We start from the raw sequence: 26,293 nt of genomic DNA on the forward strand, positions 1-26,293 counted from the left end.
CTTAAACCTACGCCCTCTAGTTTTAGACTCCCCTATCTTTGGGAAAATATGTTGACTATCTCCCTTATCTATGCCCCTCACTATTTTATAGACCTCTATAAGATCACCCCTAAGCCTCCTACACTCTAGAGAATGAAGTCCCAGTCTATCCAGCCTCTCCTTATAACTCAAACCATCAAGTCCCGGTAACATCCCAGTAAATCTTTTCTGCATTCTTTCTAGTTTAAGAATATTTCTAGGTCAATTTCAATAATTTCTAGTTTAATAATAATGTTATTTTATGATGTGTGGAGTTGAATCATTGCAAACGAATGAAGGAAAATGGATGGGGGGTGGAGGAGGACAGTGATGTGAAGAAACATTTCCTTCAATTTATGATCTTAAAAGATGTAGTTATTTATTTAAGTGGTAAGAAATTACTTATAGATGCTGGGAATCTGAAATAAAAGAAAATGCTGGAAACATTTAGCAGGTTAGGGAACAACCGTGGAGAGAGAAGCAGAGTTAATTTTTCAGGCTGATGACTTTTTGTCAGACAACAACAACCTGATAATTGTGATATAGGTCGACCTCTTCTATGCTTTTATTCTCAAATCAATTTTGAGTTCCATTTTAAATAAAAGTGGATTATTTTAACCTAAACTGCTTCGTGGAAAATTGATTTGATCTGTTCCTCGATAAAAAGTAAAATTAGATGAAATCATAGAAGAAATCATAGAAATCATAGAAACCCTACAGTGCAGAAGGAGGCCATTCGGCCCATCGAGTCTGCACCGACCACAATCCCACCCAGGCCCTACCCCCACATATTTACCCGCTAATCCCTCTAACCTACGCATTTTAGGATTCTAAGGGGCAATTTTTAACCTGGCCAATCAACCTAACCCGCATATCTTTGGACTATGGGAGGAAACCGGAGCACCCGGAGGAAACCCACGCAGACACGAGGAGAACGTGCAAACTCCACACAGACAGTGACCCGAGCCGGGAATCGAACCCAGGACCCTGGAGCTGTGAAGTGTAGAATGGGTGGCCAACCAGGAATGTTAAGTTAAAACTTCCTCTTAAGTGTTCGAGTAGAATGTTCTTTTAGTTTTAGAAGGATTCACAGGCCGTGCACAGTCTGACGGGGAACCGCACGTTCTGTACATTCAGCTGTCCCTGCCTTGTGCGAAGTGGCAGTCCAATATGCCTGCCCACGCTGGGAACGTGTTCCCCATGCTAAGAATGTGGCCCCTGTCATCAGTGCACCTTGCAACATTATCACCAAATGCCTCAAACCTACTAAAGTGGACAATCGGTGTCTGTCCTATCTGTCACAAGGTATACAATGTTCATGCACAAGTAGTCTTCAAATTGTAATCTTCAAACCCTGACCTAGTTACGGGGACTAGCACATAAAGGACATTAACCTGGGACTGAGAACACTACTGCCCACGCAGTAGAGAACACAAGATCCGCACCTAGGTGTCACTGTAGCGTTGGACAGAGCCGTGTTTGGAGGCAAGCATGGAGGCAGCCCCTTGCCTGGACCTTTACTGAACCTATAATTTCCATTAGTTAATAAATACTTACTAACTAAGACTATGCATACCTTAATAAGACCTACTGAACTACACCCAGCACCTTACAACACCTGATAACTTCCAAGGCCTTTTTTGTATATTGCCTGCACTAAACCATTTCCACTGGGCTCCACACTGTGTTAGTACAACTCACAAATGATTGATTCATGTTTACAAATTCAAACAGCACCATAAAGATGTGCACATGAGGCCAGCATAATGTCTAAGATAGGTCTAAAAGATTTAGCGCCATTGGGGCTAACAGTCAGCTCTTTACTAGGGCAATTCAAAACTAATCACCCTTTTTCTTCCCAAAGTCCAGTATCTCCCCCTGCCTCAAATACAAAAAAACAAAGAACAAAGAAAATTACAGCACAGGAACAGGCCCTTCGGCCCTCCAAGATGCACCGACCATGCTGCCCGACTGAACTAAAACCCCCTACCCTTCCGGGGACCATGTCCCTCTATTCCCATCTTATTCATGTATTTGTCAAGACGCCCCTTGAAAGTCACCATTGTATCTGCTTCCACTACCTCCCCCGGCAGCGAGTTCCAGGCACCCACCACCCTCTGTGTAAAAAACTTGCCTCGTACATCTCCCTTAAACCTTGCCCCTCGCACTTTAAATCTATGCCCCCTCGTAATTGACTCTTCCACCCTGGGAAAAAGCTTCTGACTATCCACTCTGTCCATGCCCCTCATAATCTTGTAGATTTCCATCAGATAGTCCTTCAATCTCCGTCATTCCAGTGAGAACAAACCAAGTTTCTCCAACCTCTCCTCCACAGCTAATGCCCTCCATACCTGGCAACATCCTGGTAAATCTTTTCTGTACCCTCTCCAAAGCCTCCACATCCTTCTGGTAGTGTGGTGACCAGAATTGAACACTATATTCCAAGTACAATCACTTTTCCTTTGCAAGATGCCATGGCTTCTATCCTAACCATTCCCAAGCCTGAAGCATTCTATTCACCAGCAACCTGCTATATAATGAAATCTCTCTTCTCACTTTCTGAATGACAATTTTGAACTGATGATTCCTTGAAATGACTTCCCAAACCTGGGGAAATTATCTTTCCCTATTCATCGTCAAAACTCTTCATAATTATAACCCTGTTTCATCTCCTCATGGTCCTTTATTTTGGTGGTGGGGAGCAGGGGGTGGAGGACGCAATGGAAATTTCCTGGTATGTCAAGTCACCCCCAACACCCCCAAGCAACAATGCTTTACCATCCCAGAAATCATCCGCTTAAATCGACACTCTGCACTTCTTGCGCCTGCAATCCTCTGGGGGATTGCATATTGAATTTAACTGTTGCCTGGCTAACATTTTGTACAGATTTAACCTGTGTCTATTTATGATAACCTGAAATACTGTTGAACTTTTTTTTATACCCCTCGTTGCCAGCACTCACATTTTCTGGGCATTTTAGATTTGATTAGATTAGGCCAGAATTCTCCAATCTAATTCATCCTGCACCTTCTACCAGCCCGCGCTCAGCTAAAACTCCATCCACTGCAGCAGGATCGGAGAATCCCAGCCATGGTTGAGGTCTCACAATGATTCAGACCTTTCCCTTTGAGTGTATACTCCAATTGTTGGGTGGCTCAGTGGTTAGCACTGCTGCCTCGCAGCTCCATGGACCTGGGTTCGATTCGCGGCTTGGGTCACTGTCTATGTGGAGTCTGCACGTTCTTCCCGTGTCTGCGTGGGTTTCCTCCCACGGTCCAAAGATGTGCTGGTTAGGTATTGGCCATGCCAAATTGCCCCATAGTGTCCTGGGGTGCATAGGTTAGAGGGATCAGCGGAGTAAATATGTGGGGTTACAGGTATAGGGCCTAAGTGGGATTGTTGTCAGTGCAGACTCGATGGGCTGAACGGCCTCCTTCTTTACTGTAGGGATTCTATGTTTCTATGATTCTAATTCTTTGTTCCTCCTCTGCCACAGATGTATGAGCTTATGCTTACGCACGTTAAATATTATTTTCCACCCATCACCCTATCCCATCAACCTGACTCATTTCCCAAACTCTTTTGCAGTCCACCTCAATCTTTGCCAATTACCTTTACTCATCAGTAAGTTTATAATTGCGCTCTCTAAGCACAAACCCAAATCATATGTATGCTCAAGAACTAAACTGGTATAAATGGGTGCAATGGTGGCACAGTGGAGGTGGTGCGGTGGCACAGTGGTTAGCACTGTTGCCTCACAGTGCCAGAGACCTAGGTTCAATTCTGGCCTTGGCTGACTGTGTGGAGTTTGCACGTTCTCCCCGTGTCTGCATGGGTTTCCTCCAAGTGCTCTGGTTTCCTCCTACACTCCAAACATGTGCAGGTTAGGTGGATTGGCCGTGCTAAATTGCCCCTTAATGTCAGGGGGATTAGCAGGGTGAATACGTGGGGTTACGGGCATGGGGCCTGGATGGGATTGTTGTCATTGCAGGCTTAAAGTTTAAAGTTTATTTGTTAGTGCCACAAGTTGGCTTACATTGACACTGCAATGAAGTTACTGTGAAAACCCCCTAGTCGCCACACTCCGGCACCTGTTCAGGGTACACTGAGGAGAATTTAGCATGACCAATGCATCTAACCAGCACGTCTTGCAGACTGTGGGAGCCAACCAGAGCACCCGGAGGAAACTAACGCAGATACGGGGAGAATGTGCAGAAGGGCCGAATGGCCGCTGTATGGATTGTATGATGTTAACACTGACCCTTGGAGTACACTATCTCTGACCCTTCTCTGTGAAATAGCTATTTATCATCAGTTATTACTTTTCAGCAGTCAACCAGTTTCCTATCTAAGCTGTTACATTTTCACTCAATATTTCAGACAAGCTTCTTATGAGACATGTTATTGAATAACGTCTTTAAAATCCAAATATACGACTGAATTTCATCCATCTATCCAATCTGTTGCTTCAAAAGAAATTCTATTAAATTTGTTAGACATGAGGTGACTTCAGTACATCCTGCCAGTGGCCCTTGAGTAACCTATGGATTTCTGAATGGACGTTAATTTTCTTTTCCCAAATTATAGAGCCAAAGGACATGGCCACAGCTTTCATTAGACTAATTGGTCGAGTTAACCAGCTTGTTCTTCTCTCCCTTATTTTGAACAATGATGTGAGCCAGGATTCTCGCAGTGGGCCGGGAGACATCAGCAGGGGGCCTGTAGCAGACTTGCGACCGGCGATCCGGGGGGGGGGGGGGGGGGGGGGTGGTGGTGGGGTTGGGGGGGGAGAGGAGGGGAGGCCGGCAACTGGGGCGGGGCGGGGCAGGGCGGGGCTGTTGGGAAACAATCGAGAGGCCAGCGATTGGGAGGCCAGTGGTTGGTGGGGGGGGCCCATGAAAATATGCCAATCTCCCCACTGACATCTCAGCGCATGTGCACTGGCCTGTTCAGCGCTATGCTGCCAGCCTCTCCAGAAGGATGAGGCCCCGCACCCCACTTTCCAGCATGAATCCCCCTGAGAGATTCGTTAAACTAAGTACGCCCAAAAGATGGGTGGGAAATTCTCCATTTTTCCCGTCCGTTGGGTACTTCGTTTTTTTGGGGGCGAATCCGGTCCATTATATCAGTTATCATAGAATCCCTACAGTGCAGAAGGAGGCCATTTGGCCCATCGAACCTGCACTGACCACAATCCCACCCAGGCCCTATCCCCTTAACCCCACATATTTACGCTGCTAATCCCCTTGACACTAGGGTCAATTTATCATGGCCAATCAACCTAACCTGCACATCTTTGGACTGTGGGAAGAAACCCACGCAGACATGGCGAGACTGTGCAAACTCCACACAGACAGTGACCCAAGCCGGGAATCGAACCCAGATACCTGGCGCTATGAGGCAGCAGTGCTAACCACTGTGCCACCGTGCCGATCCAGTTGCTCAGAACCGTTTCTGCCATTTCCTCTTTGGCTTATTTCTGCCTTTGAAGAAATATTGGGACTCGGTGACTCATTCACCATGAGTTCTGCTAATTTCTGCATTCATCTTCTCTTGTGCATTCACATTCTCACTCCCATTATCATTTGTAAAAGTAATGTAAGATATTGGGTTGATATATTTCTGCTATCCCTTCATCGTTCACCTGTGCTGGCACCTTCCTCCCTCTCTTATTATTCTTTAACTTTGTACATGCATGTAGAAGATATTTTATGTTCTGTCACTCCGTCCCTATTAATTTTTATCCCTTCCAATATTCTGTTCTATTTTCCTACTGCACTTCCAATATTCCTCAGGGTTTTTCCGAATAAAAGAGAAAAGGCAAAGTTGCCATAGTCTCAGATGACTATAGACTGCTCTCCCCTTTGAGGGGGAAGAGTTGACTAGTGGTGATTTAGTCTCATTAGCTGATGACACCAAGATTGGTGGAGCACTGGATGAGGTGGAGGGCTGTTGTAGGCTGCAAAGAGATAGGATGCAAAGCTGGGCTGAAAAATGGCAAATGGAGTTTAACCCTGATAAATGTGAGGTGATTCATTTTGGTAGGACTAATTTAAATGTGGATTACAGGGTCAAAGGTAGGGTTCTGAAGACTGTGGAGGAACAGAGAGATCTTGGGGTCCATATCCACAGATCTCTAAAGGTTGCCACTCAAGTGGATAGAGCTGTGAAGAAGGCCTATAGTGTGTTAGCTTTTATTAACAGGGGGTTGGAGTTTAAGAGCCGTGGGGTTATGCTGCAACTGTACAGGACCTTGGTGAGACCGCATTTGGAATATTGTGTGCAGTTCTGGTCACCTCACTATAAGAAGGATGTGGAAGCGCTGGAAAGAGTGCAGAGGAGATTTACCAGGATGCTGCCTGGTTTGGAGGGTAGGTCTTATGAGGAAAGGTTGAGGGAGCTAGGGCTGTTCTCTCTGGAGCGGAGGAGGCTGAGGGGAGACTTAATAGAGGTTTATAAAATGATGAAGGGGATAGATAGAGTGAACGTTCAAAGACTATTTCCTCGGGTGGATGGAGCTATTACAAGGGGGCATAACTATAGGGTTCGTGATGGGAGATATAGAAAGGATATCAGAGGTAGGTTCTTTACGCAGAGAGTGGTTGGGGTGTGGAATGGACTGCCTGCAGTGATAGTGGAGTCAGACACTTTTGGAACATTTAAGCGGTTATTGGATAGGCACATGGAGCACACCAGGATGATAGGGAGTGGGATAGCTTGATCTTGGTTTCAGATAAAGCTCGGCACAACATCGTGGGCCGAAGGGCCTGTTCTGTGCTGTACTGTTCTATGTTCTATTAACCTGGGGATCAGCACACCCAGGCGAGGGGCAAGGTTGAGAAGGTGGAGCTTTCATGAATAAACTAATTCATTCCCAATTTCCCCCAATACTATCTACCGATAATTATATTATTGGTAATATTATCCAGCACTAATTAATGTAGCTCTGTTTCATATTTAACAATAGTTCTGAACTCTCTATTTATCTATGAATTGTATTCTTTAGTACAGCCACCTTATTTTGGTGAGGATGCATTTATTTTGTGCCCTTTCCTTTCATTGTGATCATTTCCTATTGCTGATCCTTGGACCTTTTGCTTCATCTGAGACAGATCTCTTAGAGTCATAGAGATTTACAGCATAGAAACAGGCCCTTCAGCCCAACTTGTCCATGCCACCCAGTTTTTACCACGAAGCTAGTCCCAATTGCCCTCATTTGGCCCATATCCCTCTATACTCTGCTTACCCATGTAACTGTCTAAATGCTTTTTAAAATCAAAATTTCACCAGCCTCTACTACTGCCTCTGGCAGCTCATTCCAGGCACTCACCACCCTCTGAGTGAAAGAATTGCCCCTCTGGACACTTTTGTATCTCTCCCTTCTCACCTTAAACCTATGCCCTCTCGTTTTAGACTCCCCTACCTTTGGGAAAAGATGTTGACTATCTACCTTATCTATTCCCCTCATTATTTTATAGACCTCTAAACCTCCTACACTCCAGGGAAAAAAGTCCCAGTCTATCCAGCTTCTCCATATAACTCAAACCATCAAATCCCAGTAGCATCCTAGTAAATCTTTTCTGCACTCTTTCTAATTTAATAACATCCTTTCTATAATAGGGTGACCAGAACTGTACACAGTATTCCAAGTGTGGCCTTAGTAAAGTAAAAGTAAAGTAAAGTTTATTGATTAGTCACAAGTAAGGCTTACATTAACACTGCAATGAAGTCACTTGAAATTCCCCTGGTCGCCACAGTCCGGTGGGTGCCTGTTCGGGTCAATGCACCTAACCAGCATATCTTTCAGAATGTGGGAAGAAACCGGAGCACCCAGAGGAAACCCACACAGACACAGGGAGAACATGCAAACTCCACACAGACAGTGACCCAAGCCGGGAATTGAACCCGGGTCCCTGGTGCTGTGAGACAGCAGTGCTAACCACTGTGTTACCATGCTGCCCCTTACCAATGTCTTGTACAACTTCAACAATATGTCTCAACTCTCTTCTCATCTCCACAAAGTTTGATTTTTGTTCTTAAATCTTCATTCTCATTTTATGTTCCCACTTTGATCTTAATGATGTTATGATCACTATTTCCAAACTCTTGTACCACCTCTATCAGTGTTAGTTCAGCAGCCTCAGCAAAGTCACAGACAGGGGTGTCCATTACACTGATACGTGATGTTGAGACGCCCTTGGAGACCCAATACATTTCTTTGTACTGAGCATGTGCGGGGCAGGTAAACCCTGGCTATCAAAGGATTGGGCTCTCTGGTGGCACAGTTTAAAGTTTAAGTTTTTTAGTCACAAGTAAAGATTACATTAACACTGCAATGAAGTTACTGTGAAATTCCCCTAGTCACCACACTCCGGCGCCTGTTCAGGCCAATACACCGAACCAGCATGTCTTTCAGACTGTGGGAGGAAACTGGAGCACCCGGAGGAAACCCACGCAGACACGGGGAGAACGTGCAAACTCCACACAGACAGTGACCAAAGCCAGGAATCAAACCCGGGTCCCTGGCACTGTGAGGCAGCAGTGCTAACCACTGTGCCACCGTGCCGCCCTTTGGAACCAGGAGACTGGCCATTGCCGCTGAGGGGGCCCTTTGTGGGCCACCAATACTGCTTTAGGAAAGGACCACAAGCATCTTCTAGATGCCATCTTGAAATAGTTGGCAGGCACTCTCTCCACATGCCCCAACCTGTTTAGTGCCAGTAACATGAAAGTGGGCATGGGAAGTGACCATTCATCAACAAATAAATTGATCCAGTTGAAGTTAACAATTATCAAATTGCTTAAAGAGCACTTATACTTGTAATGGTAAGAATGAACTTCAAGTGGGGAGTTTAATTCAGATCAGCCGTGCAAATGCAACAACTTGATGCTATTCAATGCATGTCAATGGTGAAGAATACAATGGGATGCTGTTTTCGCGAAGGGGATACAACGTGGGCAGAAACCTATTAATGTCGACATTTAACCAGGTGTCTGCTCCTCACCAGAAGCGACTGTATAATTCATACATAAATAACGGAGAAAGCTTCATGGTTATTCCAGCAAAATCTGGCCCATTAACTCTCAATTAAGTGCATGAAAGCGGTAACCTTCTCTGAGAATAGCTGAACAGTTCTCCATTAAATGGTGTTCCAATTTGATAAGCAAGGTTCTATAATTATCTACATTGTTAGCCTGGAGCTCCTTGATTATCTTTAATTAAATGTAGATGGCAACGTTCTGATAGGGAGTTATTACATTAGTCAGCCATGTTGATGGGTTTTATTGCTGGCTCGACATTAGCCCACTAAAGGAATTGGACAGGCAGGGTCCGAGATCAACACTGAGGCTTCAGGTCCTGTCAGTGTGAGGCCCCGACGGTTTTAACGCTAGGGCATTGCCTGCATGCCCATAGCTAGTTGACTGGACAAAACGATCAGGAAATGGCAGCTGTCCAGGAGCAGAATTTCACAAAGGGCAGGGAACCATCAGCTGGGACAAAATGAACTGTCCACAGCCGTCAGTGCAAATCATAGGGAAATGTTGGTGGTTTTGGGAGATGGTGAGGGTGGGGGAGAGAGCGTTGCTTTCAGACCATCTAGTGATTAGGAAGGGTTGGTGAACAAGGAGAGTGGAGGCTGGGGGGGCTGCAGGGGGTGGGGTGGGATGGGGGAAGGGGTTTGCAAAATCCCAGGATGGAGGGGTCTGATCCTTTCTTGAGAGATCTGGAACAACATCCCACTCCCCTGGCCCCCATAACCTAACAGAAGGTTATTTGGGTGAATATTTGAAACATCATAACATTTAAGGATATGGGACAAGTGCAGGAAAATTGGATTAGCACTGCTTTAGTGGTAGTTGTTGTCGGTGCAGATTCGATAGGCTGAAGGGCCTTTACTGCAATGTAGGACTCTGTAGCCAGAATTTTACCGCCCCACCTGCCACTGGAATCGGAGCGGGCAAGGGGTGGAACATTGGAAGGTCCCTCCATTCCCACTCCGTTCATGTGGCTATCTGGATAAGTCTTAAACGTTCCCAGTGTGTCCGCCTCCACCACCTTGCCTGGCAGCGCATTCCAGGCCCCCACCACCCTCTGTGTAAAATATGTCCTTCTGATATCTGTGTCAAACCTCCCCCCCTTGAACCTATGACCCCTCGTGAACGTCACCACCGACCTGAGGAAAAGCTTCCCACCGTTCACCCTATCTGTGCCTTTCATAATTTTATACACCTCTATTAAGTCTCCCCTCATCCTCTGTCTTTCCAGGGAGAACAACCCCAGTTTACCCAATCTCTCCTCATAACTAAGCCCCTCCATACCAGGCAACATCCTGGTAAACCTCCTCTGTACTCTCTCCAAAGCCTCCACCTCCTTCTGGTAGTGTGGCGACCAGAACTGGACGCAGTATTCCAAATGTGGCCGAACCAACGTTCTATACATCTGCAACATCAGACCCCAACTTTTATACTCTATGCCTCGTCCTATAAAGGCAAGCATGCCATATGCCTTCTTCACCACCTTCTCCACCTGTGACGTCACCTTCAAGGATCTGTGGACTTGCACGCCCAGGTCCCTCTGCGTATCTACACCCTTTATGGTTCTGCCATTTATCGTATAGCTCCTCCCTACATTATTTCTACCAAAATGCATCACTTCGCATTTATCTGGATTGAACTCCATCTGCCATTTCTTTGCCCAAATTTCCAGCCTATCTGTATCCTTCTGTAGCCTCTGACAATGCTCCTCACTATCTGCAAGTCCTGCCAATTTTGTGTCGTCCGCAAACTTACTGATCACCCCAGTTACACCATCTTCCAGATCGTTTATATAAATCACAAACAGCAGAGGTCCCAATGCAGAGCCCTGCGGAACACCACTAGTCACAGGCCTCCAGCCGGAAAAAGACCCTTCCACTACCACCCTCTGTCTTCTGTGACCAAGCCAGTTCTCCACCCATCTAGCCACCTCCCCCTTTATCCCATGAGGTCCAACCTTTTTCACCAGCCTACCATGAGGGACTTTGGCAAACGTTTTACTAAAGTCCATATAGACGACATCCACGGCCCTTCCCTCGTCAACCATTCTAGTCACTTTCAAAAAATTCCACCAGGTTAGTGAGGCATGACCTCCCTCTCACAAAACCATGCTGACTATCGTTAATGAGTTTATTCCTTTCTAAATGCGCATACATCCTATCTCTAAGAATCTTCTCCAACAACTTCCCCACCACGGACGTCAAGCTCACCGGCCTATAATTACCCGGGTTATCCTTCCTATCCTTCTTAAATAACGGGACCACATTAGCTATCCTCCAATCCTCTGCGACCTCACCTGCGTCCAGTGACGAGACAAAGATTTGCGTCAGAGGCCCAGCGATTTCATCTCTCGTCTCCCTGAGCAGCCTTGGATAGATTCCATCAGGCCCTGGGGATTTGTCAGTCTATATATTCTCTCACAAACCTAACACTTCCTCCCTTGTAATGGAGATTTTCTCCAAAGGTTCAACACTCCCCTCCGAGACACGCCCAGTCAACACATCCGTCTCCTTTGTGAATACCGACGCAAAGTATTCATTTAGGATCTCCCCTACTTCTTTGGGCTCCAAGCATAATTCCCCACTTTTGTCCCTGAGAGGTCCGATTTTTTCCCTGACAACCCTTTTGTTCCTAACGTATGAATAAAATGCCTTGGGATTCTCCTTAATCCTGTCTGCCAAGAACATTTCGTGACCCCTTTTTGCCCTTCTAATTCCTCGTTTGAGTTCTTTCCTACTTTCTCTGTACTCCTCCAGAGCTCCCTCCGTTTTTAGCTGCCTGGACCTAACATACGCCTCTCTTTTCTTTTTGACCAGTCCCTCAATTTCCCTGGTTATCCACGGTTCTCGAATCCTACCCTTCCTATCCTTCTTTTTTACAGGCACATGCCTGTCCTGTAGCCCTAACAACTGTTCCTTAAAAGACTCCCACATGCCAGATGTGGATTTACCCTCAAACAGCCTCTCCCAATCAAGAGCTGCCAATTTCTGCCTAATCCCACTAAAGTTAGCCTTCCCCCAATCCAACACCTTATCCTTGGGACACCACTCATCCTTTTCCATCACTATCCTAAAGCTAACAGAATTGTGGTCACTATTTGCCACATGTTCCCCTACCGAAACTTTGAAGACCTGACCGGGCTCATTCCCCAGTACGAGGTCCAGTACAGCCCCCTCTCTAGTCGGGCTATCTACATATTGTTCCAAAGAACCCTCCTGTAAGCATTTTACAAATTCCTCCCCATTCAGAGTCCCAGCTCTCAGCGATTTCCAGTCTATACCAGGGAAATTGAAGTCTCCCACTACAACAACCCTATTTTTCCTGCACCTATCCAGTATCTCCTGACATATCCGTTCTTCCACTTCCCTTGGGCTGTTGGGGGGCCTGTAGTATACCCCCAACATAGTGACTGCGCCCTTCCTGTTTCTAAGCTCCACCCAGAGTGACTCGTTACACGACCCCTCTGAATTGTCCTCCCTCTGCACCGCTGTAATATGTTCTCCAACGAATACTGCTACTCCCCCACCTCTTTTGGCCCCTCCTCTGTCTCGCCTAAAACACTTGTACCCTGGAATATTCAGCTGCCAGTCCTGTCCCTCTTTCAACCAAGTCTCTGTCACCGCAACCACATCCAAATTCCTCGTGAGCATTAAGGCCCTAAGTTCGTCTGTCTTATCTGCTATGCTCCTTGCATTGAAGTATAAGCACTCCAGACCTCCAGGCCCAGTGAGGTCATCCTCCCGCAGAGTGCTCTTCTTCTTTGCCAGCCTTGTCCCAGTCCCAAGCTCGTCCCCAGCCTCTACACTTGTAGACCTAATATTTTGATCCCCACCCCCCTGCCATACTAGTTTAAACCCCCCCCCGAACTGCACTAGCAAAACTCCCAGCCAGGATATTCGTGCCCTTCCAACTTAGTTGTGACCCGTCCTTCTTGTACAGGTGCCATCCTCTCCTGAAAACTTCCCATTGATCTAGGAAAATGAAGCCCTCCCTCCTGGACCAGTCCTTTAGCCAAGCATTCAATTGTACTAACTCCCTATTCTTAGCCTCACTGGCACGAGGCATTGGGAGCAGCCCAGAGATGGCCACCCTGGAGGCCCTACTTTTTAGTCTATTTCCCAACTCCCTGAATTGCTCTCGTAGGATCCCCCTGCTCTTCCTATCTACGTCATTTGCACCAATGTGTACAATGACATCCGTTTCTTTATCTTCCCCTTTTAAGATGCCTCCTATCCGCTTGGAGACATCCATTACCCCAGCACCAGGTAGGCAGACTACCATCCTGGAGTCCCGTTCGCACCCACAGAATCGCCTGTCCGTGCCTCTAACCGACGCATCCCCCACCACTATTGCTCTCCTAACCCCTCTCTTCCCTTTCCGGATATCACTATGTCACTGCATTACCAGAGAAGATGAGAGCATAGTGTGTGATGTTCATGAACTTGAATTAAAACATGAGCTTTATCTATAGCCAGTTAGGACAGTGTAATCCATCTTGTGGTTCAGAGCTGAAAGAAGAAAGGAATTAAGATCTAAACTTGCACCATGCTTAAGGACAATGGAGGTCAAAAATCAAGGACCTTTAGCTGGAGTCCTGTTGACTTTAGCTAAAGTGATCGCCACAGAATAACATTGTTCATACCAGGAGAATGGTGTTCCTGACTGCTTATCATAGAATCATAAAGAAACAGCATACTAGGAGACCATTCGGCCCGTTGTGCCTGTGCCAGCTCCTTGAATTAGCTGTTGTACCTGTTAATTCTCAGATACTTTCAACCAGTTTACTTACTCCAAGGTTTTACCCTGGTGCCCTTATTTGCAAGGTGGACAAAGGACAAACACAAGTAAAGATTCAACAAGTTTATTAATAATAACACTATTAACCCTTAAATTACCCACATATTCAAGAGGATACCCCAGATTCAAGTATACTACCCGTAAAGATGGTTTGGTTAAATTGCAGGCCCGATTCTCTGAGTCCCTCTGGTCTGTCGTCACGAAGGTGATTCTCAATGGCAGCTTCTTCCTTCCTTCCTTCTCTGGTCAGTCTTCCGAATGGTCACAACTGCCTCCCTCGACCAGTCTTCGCTGCAGTGTGCCTCTGAGTGTGTCCCTTTATCCCCAGCCTGCTTGCCTTTCCAGAAACTTCTCTGGCTTCCGGCCAATGAGGTCCCAGGAGTGGGTTCCAATACCAAGTGGGTTTCTTGATGTCTGCCTGACAGGACACCAGGGTCCGCCCCCCAGGTGTCCATCTCCATGTTGTTGAACTTGTTATCAGGTAAGGTTTCTACAGGATCTCTTGGTGACAGAAAGTCTGGCCCGATCTGGGCTTCTAACAATAGACCGATGCATTTCAACGAGGTGCCATGATCTCCTGCTAAGTTTCAAGTAGAGTGTAACGACCTTTGATGGGTGGTTGATGGGTCAGGCCCAGACACATGTGTGTATTGTACAATTGGCCTGCCTGAGGTGTGACTGTGTTTGATTTCAATATGCTCAATTCTTTAATTTAGGATATCCAATTTTATCAGCCTTAAAACTAGGCCCTGTTTATATCACCACACAGCTAACCAATTAGTTCCTTTCCCCTTAGCCCTGAAAACCTCCCCTTCAAGTATTCATCCAATTCCCCAGTGACACTGAATCTGCTTCCACCAACTTTTCAGGCAGCTTATTCCCGGATCTAACAACTCGCTGTGTAAAGATAAATTTAAAAATCCTCACATAGTAAGTGTGAGGTTAATGTACACCTGATTGTGAACAACAATTGCCATTGTGTCCTCAGCAAATAAAATATCCTTTGCATCCATGTGAATACAACTCCAGGTGGTAAGGGAAATGCCACAAGGCAGGGTACTTGCCGGCCACTTTACCTATCCCGTGATCACATTCCCAAATCCCAAATCAGGATCTTCCCTCCACAAGCAATGAGTTTCCACTGCAGACCGAGCATCAAAGTGGAGTGAAACCAGAAGAAACAGCTTGATGTCATGGGGCTACTTGGTCCTATGCCATAAACGGTCAAAGGTCACAGATTGAAATCTTTCACTGCAGTTTCTACAATGGTAAAGCCTAAACACGCACTCATAGAATCATGGAATCCCGACAGTGCAGAAGGAGGCCATTTGGCCCATCAAATCTGCACCAACTCTCCAACAGAGCATCTTACCAGGCCCAACCCCCACCCTAACCTCAAGCATTGACCCCGCTAATCCCCCGAACCTACACATCCTGGTACACTAAGGGGAAATTTAGAATAGCCAATCCACCGAACCTGCACATCTTTGTGGGAGGAAGCCGGAGCACCCGGAGGAAACCCACGCAGACATGAGGAGAACTTGCAAACTCCATACAGTTAGCCGAGGCCGGAATTGAATCCGAGTCCCTGGCGCTGCGAAGCAGCAGTGCCAACCACTGTGCCACCGTGCTGCGCACTCTGCTACTTTGCCATTGTAATCTGACCTTGTGGGCGTTACAGCCCAAACGACAGTGGCTCCGACATTTAACCACCCCCACGATGAGGGGAAGGCATTGGTTAAAGTCTTAAACATGGGAATGCATTCCCAACACGGTACACACACGACCTGCGATGTATATCAAGAACACCACAGTGTCCCGCCATGATGAAACAGAATATTACATTAGCAGTTTAAATCAGATTCCCACTGTGCCTTTGGAGCCTTATTTAAAATTCCTGGCTGCTGTGCAAGTTCAAGAAACCCAACAACGATAATAAGTGACTTTCTTAGCACTCCTTGTGGTTTGGGAGGAGCAGGAGGGCTGCCCTCGACTCCTCAAGGAAGCTTTCAATCTCCCGCCTGCTTCAATTGCCAGTTACCCTCAGGCCCCTCTAGCCCCAAATGCTACTCTCTCTGCCAAAACCCTTGCTGCATGGGACTGCCCTCAACAGACCTTAGTTACTGATCCGTGGGGAGGTACGGTGACACAGTGGTTAGCATTGCTGCCTCAGAGCGCCAGGGACCTATGTTCAATTCCGGCCTCGGGTCACTGTCTGTGTGGAGTTTCTCCCTGTGTCTGCGTGGGTTTTGCCCTGGTGCTCCGGTTTCCTCCCACAGTCCAAAGATGTGCGGGTTAGGTTGATTGGCCATGCTAAATTGCCCCTTAGTGTCAGGGGGACTAGCTAGGGTAAATACGTGGGGTTATGGAAATAGGGCTTGGGTGGCATTATTGTGGTTGGTGCAGACTCGATGGGCCGAATGGCCTCCTTCTGCACTGTCGGGAATCTATGATTCCCATTGTTGACTTTCCCATCGGTGTCAAAATGACCATTTGATGGGCAGAAAATGGAAATGAATAATTATAATGAGCTCCTACCCCCCATTAAGATCATCCATGCTAGATTTTCCAGGGGTTTTTTTCGTCAGATTTCTTGCACTTTTCTCCCTCCCAGATTGGAGCCCTGCTTTCTGCCCACATCCTTGCCATTCGCCATCAAAAAGATATTTCTGGCAAGATCTATTTAATTTTCATAGGATGTGGGTGTCTGTTGTTCATCCCTAATTGCCCTTGAGAAGGTGGTGGTGTGTCTCCTTCTTGCACTGCGAGTTGGTGTATGTACACCCACAGTGCTGCTGGGAAGGGATTCCCAGGATCTTGAGCCAGCGGTGGTGAAGGAACGGCGATATATTTTGAAGTCGGGATGGTGTGTGACATAGAGAGGAATTTGGAGTTCCCTTGTATTTGCTGCCTCTCTCCTTCTAGGAGTGAAACGTCACAAGTTTGGAAGGTGCTGTCAAAGGAGCCTTGATGATTTTTTTTATTTGATTAATTATTGTCACACGTATTAGCATACAGTGAAAAGTATTGTTTCTTGCGCACTATATGGACAAGGCATACCATTCATAGAGAAGGAAAGGAGAGAGTGCAGAATGTAGTGTGGGTATAGGGTGTGGAGAAAGATTTACTTAATGCAAGGTGGGTCCATTCAAAAGTCTGATGACAGCAGGGAAGAAGCCGTTCTTGAGTCGGTTGGTACGTGACCTCAGACTTTTATATCTTTTTCCCGACTCACTCAGAAGGTGAGGTGCTACTGTGCACCTTGTACATCGGACACACTATTGGGAGAACACAAGAGTCCATTCTTTCAGACGGGAAGGGGAAATGCTCCCACTTTCCTCTCTCTTGGGAAATAGCATTGCAGCTATTTGGGGCAGAGGTTCAGCTGGAGATGAATTACAACCTAAATTCCAACCCTTCAGTTATCACAATCCTTCAATCCTGTCCAATGAGGGTGCAGAGTTTCTGGACTTAGGCATTTCCCATTTGTTTAGTCGGAGATTCCTTACAATTTGCTTGAACAAATGACAATTTGGCAAGATTTATTTGTGATCAGTGATAGATAGATCACCAACCAGACAGTGAAATATGGAACTAGACACAAATCATTTTCTTGATGGCTGCTTTCTTTACAGAAGGCAGCATTTCTTATGTCTGGCTCCTGCCTATCAACCCGGTGTCCCAGCGGTCTCTATTTACAAGTGCTCTAAGTACTTAAATAAACAATACCCTTCACCTGTGTATCTTAATAATAGACTTGGCACCATGAACAATCACATAATGCACCAAACATTGAAGCTTGTGCTGCATCTGATTGTTTTTTATTACATTGTTAAGAAAAATCACTTTAAAGTTCGCATTAACTTGTTTTGACACCCTCTTCGTGCTTGCCAAGTAAATCCAGTTGTTGTGGAAGGAACGGGGAACAAAGTGGCAATTTATCTATTGCATTTCAAAGATTAGAAATTTCCAATACCCACTTTAGATTTCATAGAATAGAATCATATTGCTGGGAGTTAACCGCCTCACCCACCCGAGGATCGTAAAATCCCACCCAGAGAATACCGTTCTGCGAGCCTTGCCCGCCCTGATTCTGGGGCAGACGAGGCGGTAAAATTTCGGCCATAGAATCCATACAGCGCAGAAAGAGACCATTTGGCCCATCAAGTCAGCACTGACTCTCTCTGACAGAGTCCCTTACCCAGGCCCTTTCCCCAACCTATCCCGGTAACCCCACACTTTTAGCATGGCCAATCTGGCTAACTTGCACATCTTTATGATTGCGGGAAGAAACCCACGCAGACACGGGGAGAACACACAAACTCCACCCAAGGCCGGAATCGAACCTGGGTCCCTGCCGCTGTGAGGCAGCAGTGCTAATCACTGTGCCACCATGCCGCTCCAAAAGTTACTGAGTGGTGCCTACTGGGCTCTCTGGAGAAAATACAAACTTCGCAGCTCCCCGTCGGGCAATTGAAACCCGGTCTCCCGCGTGTCAGGCGAGGATACTAAGCACTAAACTAACTTGAAACTCCAGGTCACATAATAGTCAAGGTTTTTCTGAAGAGCTCCAGAATCATAGAATCAGCGAGTCCATACAGTGCAGAAGGAGGCCATTCGGCCCTTCGAGTCTGCACCGTCAACAATCCCACCCAGGCCCTATCCCCGTAACCCCACATATTTACCCCGCTAATCCCTCTTACCTGCGCATACTGGGACACTAAGGGGCAATTTAGCATGGCCAATCAACCTAACCTGCACATCTTTGGACTGTGGGAGGAAACCGGAGCACCCGGAGTAAACCCAGACATGGGGAGAACGAACCAACTCCGCACGGACAGTGACTCAAGGCGGCAATCCAACCCAAGTTGCTGGAGCTGTGAGGCAGCAATGCCTCAGTTGATTTCTGATTGACTGCATTTGTACAGAAAGATGTGAGGAAGGTGAGTTGAATGACAGAATATGAGAGCTTCACTGTTACAGCACATTTGATCACGCGTACATCGGGAAATGAGAAATGAAAGGTGAGAGTTCTGCTGTCAATGGGAGTCTATATGGACCATTAATACTTTAAAATATTTTTTGACAAATAGCCATTTAAGGAGGTTTCGTCATTGCAGCATCAATCAGAGCTTAATGGGCCAAATTGTGTCTTTTGTATCCCAACATATGCCCTTACACTCCAGGCAAATGTGATGAAGAAATTTGTGAAGCAATGTAATTCTGTTTCCAAAGTGTGCAGTGGTTACTAACCTCATGCTGAGCAAGGCCTGGGAATCATAAGGTGCATCAGTTATGTGTGATGTGAAATTAAAGACCTGTCCCTCACACATGTCCTATTTTTATGCGCGACAGATATTGATGAATGTGCCGGAGGCATCATACAGTGCCACAAACACGCCCGCTGTGTCAACTTACCGGGATGGTATCACTGTGAGTGCAGGGCTGGTTACCATGACAACGGCAACTACTCATTCACCGGCGAGACCTGCATTGGTAAGCGATTAAACAAAATTGCCTTCATTCCAGGGGATACTTGTTTATTTATACCGCTCAAAGTATCAACTTACAACTCAGTAAAATTTGTGTTTTCTCTCCATTGCCGGAGAAAAATAATGCCTCCTTGTCTGTGGGAGAGAGTAATGCAATGCGGAGGGAGCCTACTTGTAACTCATTTTAATTCAGCTTGAACTCATTCTGCACACAGTCTGATTTACATCCTTTCACATTCCGTATACTACCACAGGGTGCCAAAACATTGAATGTGTTCAAGAGGCGGCTAGATATAGCACTTGGGGCGAATGGGGTCAAAGGTTACGGGGAAAAAGCAGGATCAGGCTATTGAGTTGGACGATCAGCCACGATCGTGATGAATGGCGGAGCAGGCTCGAAGGGCCAAACAGCCTCCTCCTGCTCCTATCTGCTGTGTTTCTATGTATGGTAGCAGGAAACTAGTTTTGTTTTGTCAGATGGAGTGCATGTGGGGTGTGGGCAACTAAGACCAACTTTCATCCATCTCGAAGACATTGATATAAGGGCAAAATACTGTGGATAATGGAATCTGAAACCAAAACAGAAAATGCTGGAAAATCTCAGCAGGTCTAACAGCGTCTGTCGAGAGAGAATAGAGCCAACGTTTCAAATCAGGATGACCCTTCGTCAGAACTTGTTCGACAAGGTGTTTCGCAAAACTCGAACTCTGCCGAAGGGTCATCCTATCTCAACACATTTTTAAAGTTTAGAGTTTATTTATTAGTGTCAGAAGTAAACTTACATTAACACTGCAATGAAGTTACTAGGCACCAGACTCCGGTGCCTGTTCGGGTACACTGAGGGAGAATTTAGCATGGCCAACACACCTAACCAGCACGTCTTTCAGACTGTGGGTGGAACCCGGAGCACCCGGAGGAAATCCACGCAGACACAGGGAGAACGTGCAGACTTCGCACAGACAGTGACCCAATCTGGAATGGAAACTGGGTACTTGGCGCTGTGAGGCAGCAATGCTAACCACTGTGCCACCGTGTTGGCTCTATTCTCTCTCCACAGATGCTGTCAGACCCGCTGAGATTCCCCAGCATTCTCTGTTTTTGTCTAAAACACTGATAATCGCCGTGTTATAGATGGTATCATAGAATCATAGTGTTAGGGGATTAGAGGGGTAAATATGTGGGGTTACGGGAATAGGACCTGGGTGGGATTGTGGTTAGTGCAGACTCGATGGGCCGATTGGCCTCCTTCTGCACTGTAGGGATTCTATGATTCTGACAGGGGTGTTGAGTTACAGCTGGATTATCAGATTTTAAACATCACTTTGGCACAATTGATTAATTCAGCTCCTTTTGAGGCTGAAGATTCATTCCTCACAACAGCGACCTCCAAGGCCAAGTCGCCCATCAGCCAGAACTGGACATGTTGCTGGAGTTATGACCTCAGTGAAGCACCGTAGAGAGTGACTATGACTTCCTTTTATTCACTATGTGTTGTAAGATTCCTTCATCAAAGGAGTTTAGACAGCTTTGACCTCCTTCTGGGTGAATCTGTGGAACTCTGCCGCAGAAGGCTGTGGAGGCCAGGTCATTGAATGTCTTTAAGACAGAGATAGATAGGTTCTTGATTAATAAGGGGATCAGGAGTTATGAGGAAAAGGCAGGAGAATGGGGATGAGAAAAATATCAGCCATGATTGAATGACGGAGCAGACTCGATGGGCCGAGTGGTCTAATTCTGCTCCGATGTCTTATGGTCTTATAGAACATAGAACATAGAACATTACAGCGCAGAACAGGCCCTTCGGCCCACGATGTTGCACCGACCAGTTAAAAAAAAAAACTGTGACCCTCCAACCTAAACCAATTTCTTTTCGTCCATGAACCTATCTACGGATCTCTTAAACGCCCCCAAACTAGGCGCATTTACAACTGATGCTGGCAGGGCATTCCAATCCCTCACCACCCTCTGGGTAAAGAACCTACCCCTGACATCGGTTCTATAACTACCCCCCCTCAATTTAAAGCCATGCCCCCTCGTGCTGGATTTCTCCATCAGAGGAAAAAGACGCACTGCACAAAACAACTCACAATTCTGCGTAATTTGCCAATAAGACAAGCCTCACTTGTGGAGATTATTTTCCGTGTTGGAAATAGGAAAATCTACCTGGGTGAAAAATGAATTATACCGAGGCTGGAGTCGATGCTAATTATTTCGACAGATTAGTGATGTCTTTACTCTTGAACTGGGCAATGGTATAACTCATCTGGGAATACTTGATGTCAACACAGTGAGGATGTTTCATTATTTCACCAGCTATAATTGCCCTTATGTGCCTGTTATCATTATTGAGGGAGATCTCTCCGTCTGCTTGCTATGATGTACACCAAGCAATATGGCCATCTGATGTCCACTGACTGAGAGCTTTCCGCAACCCATAAGCACTGCAAAACATTGATTCCACCAACTGTGCAATCAACCGTGCTTATTATTTACATTTATTGATTCCTATTTTCAGCTTATGACGCTCATCCTCATCCAAAGACATTTGTAGTTGGTTTGGTGGATTAGGCTCTGTCCCTTGCACTCAATTATCCCTGGAACAAAACAGAAAGATTTTGTATTTCAGTATGTTTCACAAATGCTGAAAATCTTGAAGGGCTTTGCAGGGAAGTACTGTTTCGAGTGTCATCACCGTTGGATTGTGGGAAATATGTCAGCTAATTGATGCTGAACAGACTTGTACACCGTGATAATAACCAAGTCATCTTCTGTGTTTGTCATGTTGATTGAAGGAGGACTATTGGCCAGGACATTGGAGATAACTCCCCTGTTCTTCTTCAGAGTAGTGCCAGGAGATCCTTTAAATGCAGGCAGTCTGGAAGATGCCACTTCTAACAGTACAGTGTTCCCTCAGTCTTGATCTTTGTCAACCTTGATCTTTGTTCTCAATCCTTGGAGTGAAACTTGAAGCAGGAACTTTGTGATTCAGAAGTGCGACCAACTGAGCCACGGCTAATAACTGGCCGCCGAGAATAGAGGAAATGTTCATTTAAAGCAAACATATCTCACTTTGGACAAGAAAATCCAGAGTTTTTTTTTGAAAGAGTGAAATCTTCTCATTATTTGGGAATGCCAAGAAAATAGTACTTAGCAAAGAGTGACCTCGCAAAGCCCTGAAATCCACCATCAAGTGAAAGAGCCTTGGGGGAATGAAACGGTTTTAACAAGAAATTTGCAAGAACTGTAAGTGCTGACGCTCTCTTAGGATGCATCCACAAGCATCGACCTGCTACAAATTGTCGACAAAATCATACAACTGTCAAGGTATCCCTCTAAAATATGTTCCACTTGCCACAGGTCGTATTTGCAGTATATATTCACAATCCTGAAATTTTATTTTTTTAAAAGAAATCTATCTAGGAATATAGGGACACAGAAACAGGAGTAGGCCATTCAGCCCCTCAAGCCCACTCCGCCCTTCAATAAATTCATGGCTGATCTGTGGCCTACCTCCATGTACCTGCCCTCGGCCCAAATCCCTTGATACCCCTGCTCAATAAAAATTTGTCTATCTCAGACTTAACAATGGAACCAGCATCCACCGCCATATGATGAAGAGAGTTCAATCCTCCACCACTCCCTGCGTGTAGAAATGTTTTCTAACATCTTTCCAAAGTGGCTTGGCCCTAATTTTTGGGTTATGGCCTCTGGTTCCAGAGCCTTCAACCAGTGGAAACAGTTTTTGCTTATCCACCCTGTCCTTCCCTGTATATAGTTTTTAGTCTTCTATCAGGTCACCCCTCAACCTAATGCAACTAATTTGCCGAAAAGGGACTTCATGTCCCTTCATGGGGCGGCACAGTGGCACAGTGGTTAGCACTGCTGCCTCACAGGGCCAGGGACCCGGGTTCGATTCCCGGCTCGGGTCACTGTCTGCGCGGAGTCTGCACGTTCTCCCCGTGTTTGCGTGGGTTTCCTCCGGGTGCTCCGGTTTCCTCCCACAATCTGAAAGACATGCTGGTTAGGTGCATTGGCCATGCTAAATTCTCCCTCAGTGTACCCGAACAGGCGCCGGAGTGTGGCGACTAGGGGATTTTCACAGTGACTCAGACACAGACTCCCACGCAGATACGGGGAGAACGTACAGACTCCGCACAATGATCCAAGCCAGGAATCGAACTCGGGTCCCTGGCGCTGTGAGGCAGCGGTGCTAACCACCGTGCCACCATGCCGCAATGCTGGTCTAGCCAGTGACACCACATCCCGTAAATGAATTTAAAATAAAGGAATGAAATCTTTCGCCGACTTTCCCCTTATGAAGAACAAAGTCAGTGTTACTGCCGCTCGCACTGATCTAACTAAGACTAGCTGACTTAGCGCAGACTGGGGTTCAATTCTACAAATGCAGTCTAGCTGTTTACATGATAACTCTGAATCACTGCGGAAACTGCATTAAAAACAATATTTGTTTGGTTTTAAGCCTTTTGCAGTTTCTTTCAGTCCGATAGCTTTGATATTGAGTGATATGAGCAGCTACCTGCCGGTGAGTGACATCTTGATGGCAGTGTCTAGCTGGAGTTTCTATAACAGAATTCTAATCTTAATAGAGCTGTCACAACATTGCAATCTCTCACCTACATTGATGCAACCTGGCAGCCGAAAGGAAAAAAAAGGGACTTCGGATTATTTTTAATTTTTCAGCTATCTGGCATCCCAAAACGTTCTTACGAAATAATCACCAAAAAATTACTTCAACACAATGAACTGGGTGGCTCACCTGATGAAGGAGCAACGCTCCAAAAGCTCGTGATTCCAAATAAACCTGTTGGACTTTAACCTGGTGTTGTGAGACTTCTTACTGGATGGAGTAGAAGTGTGGAGAATGGGCTTGTGGTATGTGTCCCCTAGCTCTGAACTACAGTTTAGGTTTAAGGTGAGAGGGGAGAGATACAAAAGGGTCCAGAAGGCAATTGTTTCACACACAGGGTGGTGAGTGTCTGGAATGAGCTGCCAGAGGTAGTAGTAGAGGTGGGTACAATTTTGTCTCTTAAAAAGCATTTAGACAGCTACATGGGTAAGCTGGGTGTAGAGGGATATGGGCCAAACGCGGACAATTGGGACTAGCTTAGTGGTTAAAAAAGAGGGTGGCATGGACAAGTTGGGCTGAAGGGTCTGTTTCCATGCTGTAAACCTCTATGACTCTAGAACTCATGGAATCACAGAATCCCTACAGTGCTGAAGGCCCACATTCAGCCCATTGAGCCTGCGCTGACAATAATCCTGCCCGGGCCCTATTCCCATAAACCCACATATTTACCCTGCTAATCCCCCTGACACTAAGGGGTAATTTACCATGACCCTTCCACCTATCCTGCAAATCTTTCGGACTGTGGGAGGAAACCGGAGCACCCGGAGGAAACCCACATAGACACGGGGAGAATGTGCAAACTCCACACAGACAGTCACCCAAGGACAGAATTGAACCCAGGTCTCTGGTGCTGTGAGGCAGCAGTGTCAACCATTGTGCTATCGTGCTGCCCAAACTCAAGTCACAAAATAAGATCGAACTCCTTATCTGTCTGATTTTCAGGGGACTTAACTAGTTTCTTACTGAAGGATAAATCCTTGTGGACACTTGCTGGACCGTTCATTTACACGTTATCAAATTCCTTCGTAAATTGTGTGTGATAAAGGTCCATTCATTTTTATAAATGCTCTATACGAACAATGATGGATAAATTTAAACATTGACTGTGCTACCCAGTTCCCTGAGATACTTTATTTATCATTAGTACAGTCAAAAATATTCCAGGTGATCTGCATAAGAAAAATCATTTAATTAAAAGTAAATATAAAACAGAATATTTCATTATCTGTCACTTTTTCTCACACAGTAATAAATACCAAGTATTCTCGACAGCAGTCACTATTAATTACCTTTTGGAGGCCTGTTAATGCCACACCCAAGTTGTCCATTCTTATAGAATCATAGAAACTAGAAGGAGGAGTAGGCTATTCAGCCTTTCGAGCTTGCTCCGCCATTCATTCTGATCACGGCTGATCATTAAATTCAATATCCTGATCCTCCCACTTCCCCCCACATCCCTTGATCCATTTAGCCCCAAGAACTATATTTAACTCCTTGTTGAAATCACGCAACATTTTGGCCTCAACTACTTTCTATGTGTTGGAGGGATTCAACGAACAACCCGCAAGACCATATAGAGCTTCAACAAAAATTGCTTTATTCAACTTGCAACATGAGGAAGAGCAGCAGTGAATCTCTGGAATTCTCTGCCCCAAAGGGTGGTGGAGGCTGGATCATTAGGAGTGTTTAAAGTAAATATTTGATAGAGGAATAGAGGGCTATGGGGAAATGGTACAGAAAAGGAGTTGAGGCCAACATAGATCAGCCATGATCGTATTGAATGGTGGGGCAGGCTTGGAGGGCCTGGTGGCCTACTCCTGCTTCTATTTCTTGTGTTCTTGAGAAAAGACTCACTTGGCTATCTCCCACACCATTGTGATGCCTTGTGCAACAACCCCGACAACATCCAAAAGGTACATTACCTTCTGTCAAACCCCTTCCCTGCCGCTAATTATTTTATATGATTAGCCAGGATAGAGGCCAAACTTCTTTTAATAAAAGCAAAGAATGATGGAATCACTGGACAGCACGGACAGCCCGCCAGGCAGGCACAAGTCATTGTTTAAGGTATGGAACTCTTCCTCGAAGCTGGAAGATTTCCGGATTAATCCCATTCAAATGGTGCCAACAAGACTGTCACCAGATTTTTCTAAAAATCCCATCTGGCTCAAGGATGTCCTTCAGGGAGGAAAATCTGTCGTCCTTACCCAGTCTGGCCTACATGTGACTCCAGACCCACAACAATGGGTTGACTATTAACTGTCCTCGGAAGTTGCTGAGCGAGCCACTCAGTTAATGGGC

General features: G+C 46.0%; 1 protein-coding gene across 2 annotated transcripts in view; it reads left to right on the forward strand.

Moving 5' to 3' along the window:
* LOC144498984 (protein kinase C-binding protein NELL1-like) overlaps positions 1 to 26,293 on the forward strand; it is an 893,123-nt gene that overhangs the window by 786,174 nt on the left and 80,656 nt on the right. For both annotated transcript variants that reach the window (XM_078221009.1, XM_078221010.1), the window contains one exon: positions 19,208 to 19,348. In XM_078221009.1, the coding sequence (XP_078077135.1) occupies positions 19,208 to 19,348 (141 nt within the window). The remainder of the gene's footprint in view (positions 1 to 19,207; positions 19,349 to 26,293) is intronic.

Source organism: Mustelus asterias, chromosome 9 (genome assembly GCF_964213995.1).
Source record: "Mustelus asterias chromosome 9, sMusAst1.hap1.1, whole genome shotgun sequence".
NCBI lineage: Eukaryota > Metazoa > Chordata > Chondrichthyes > Carcharhiniformes > Triakidae > Mustelus > Mustelus asterias.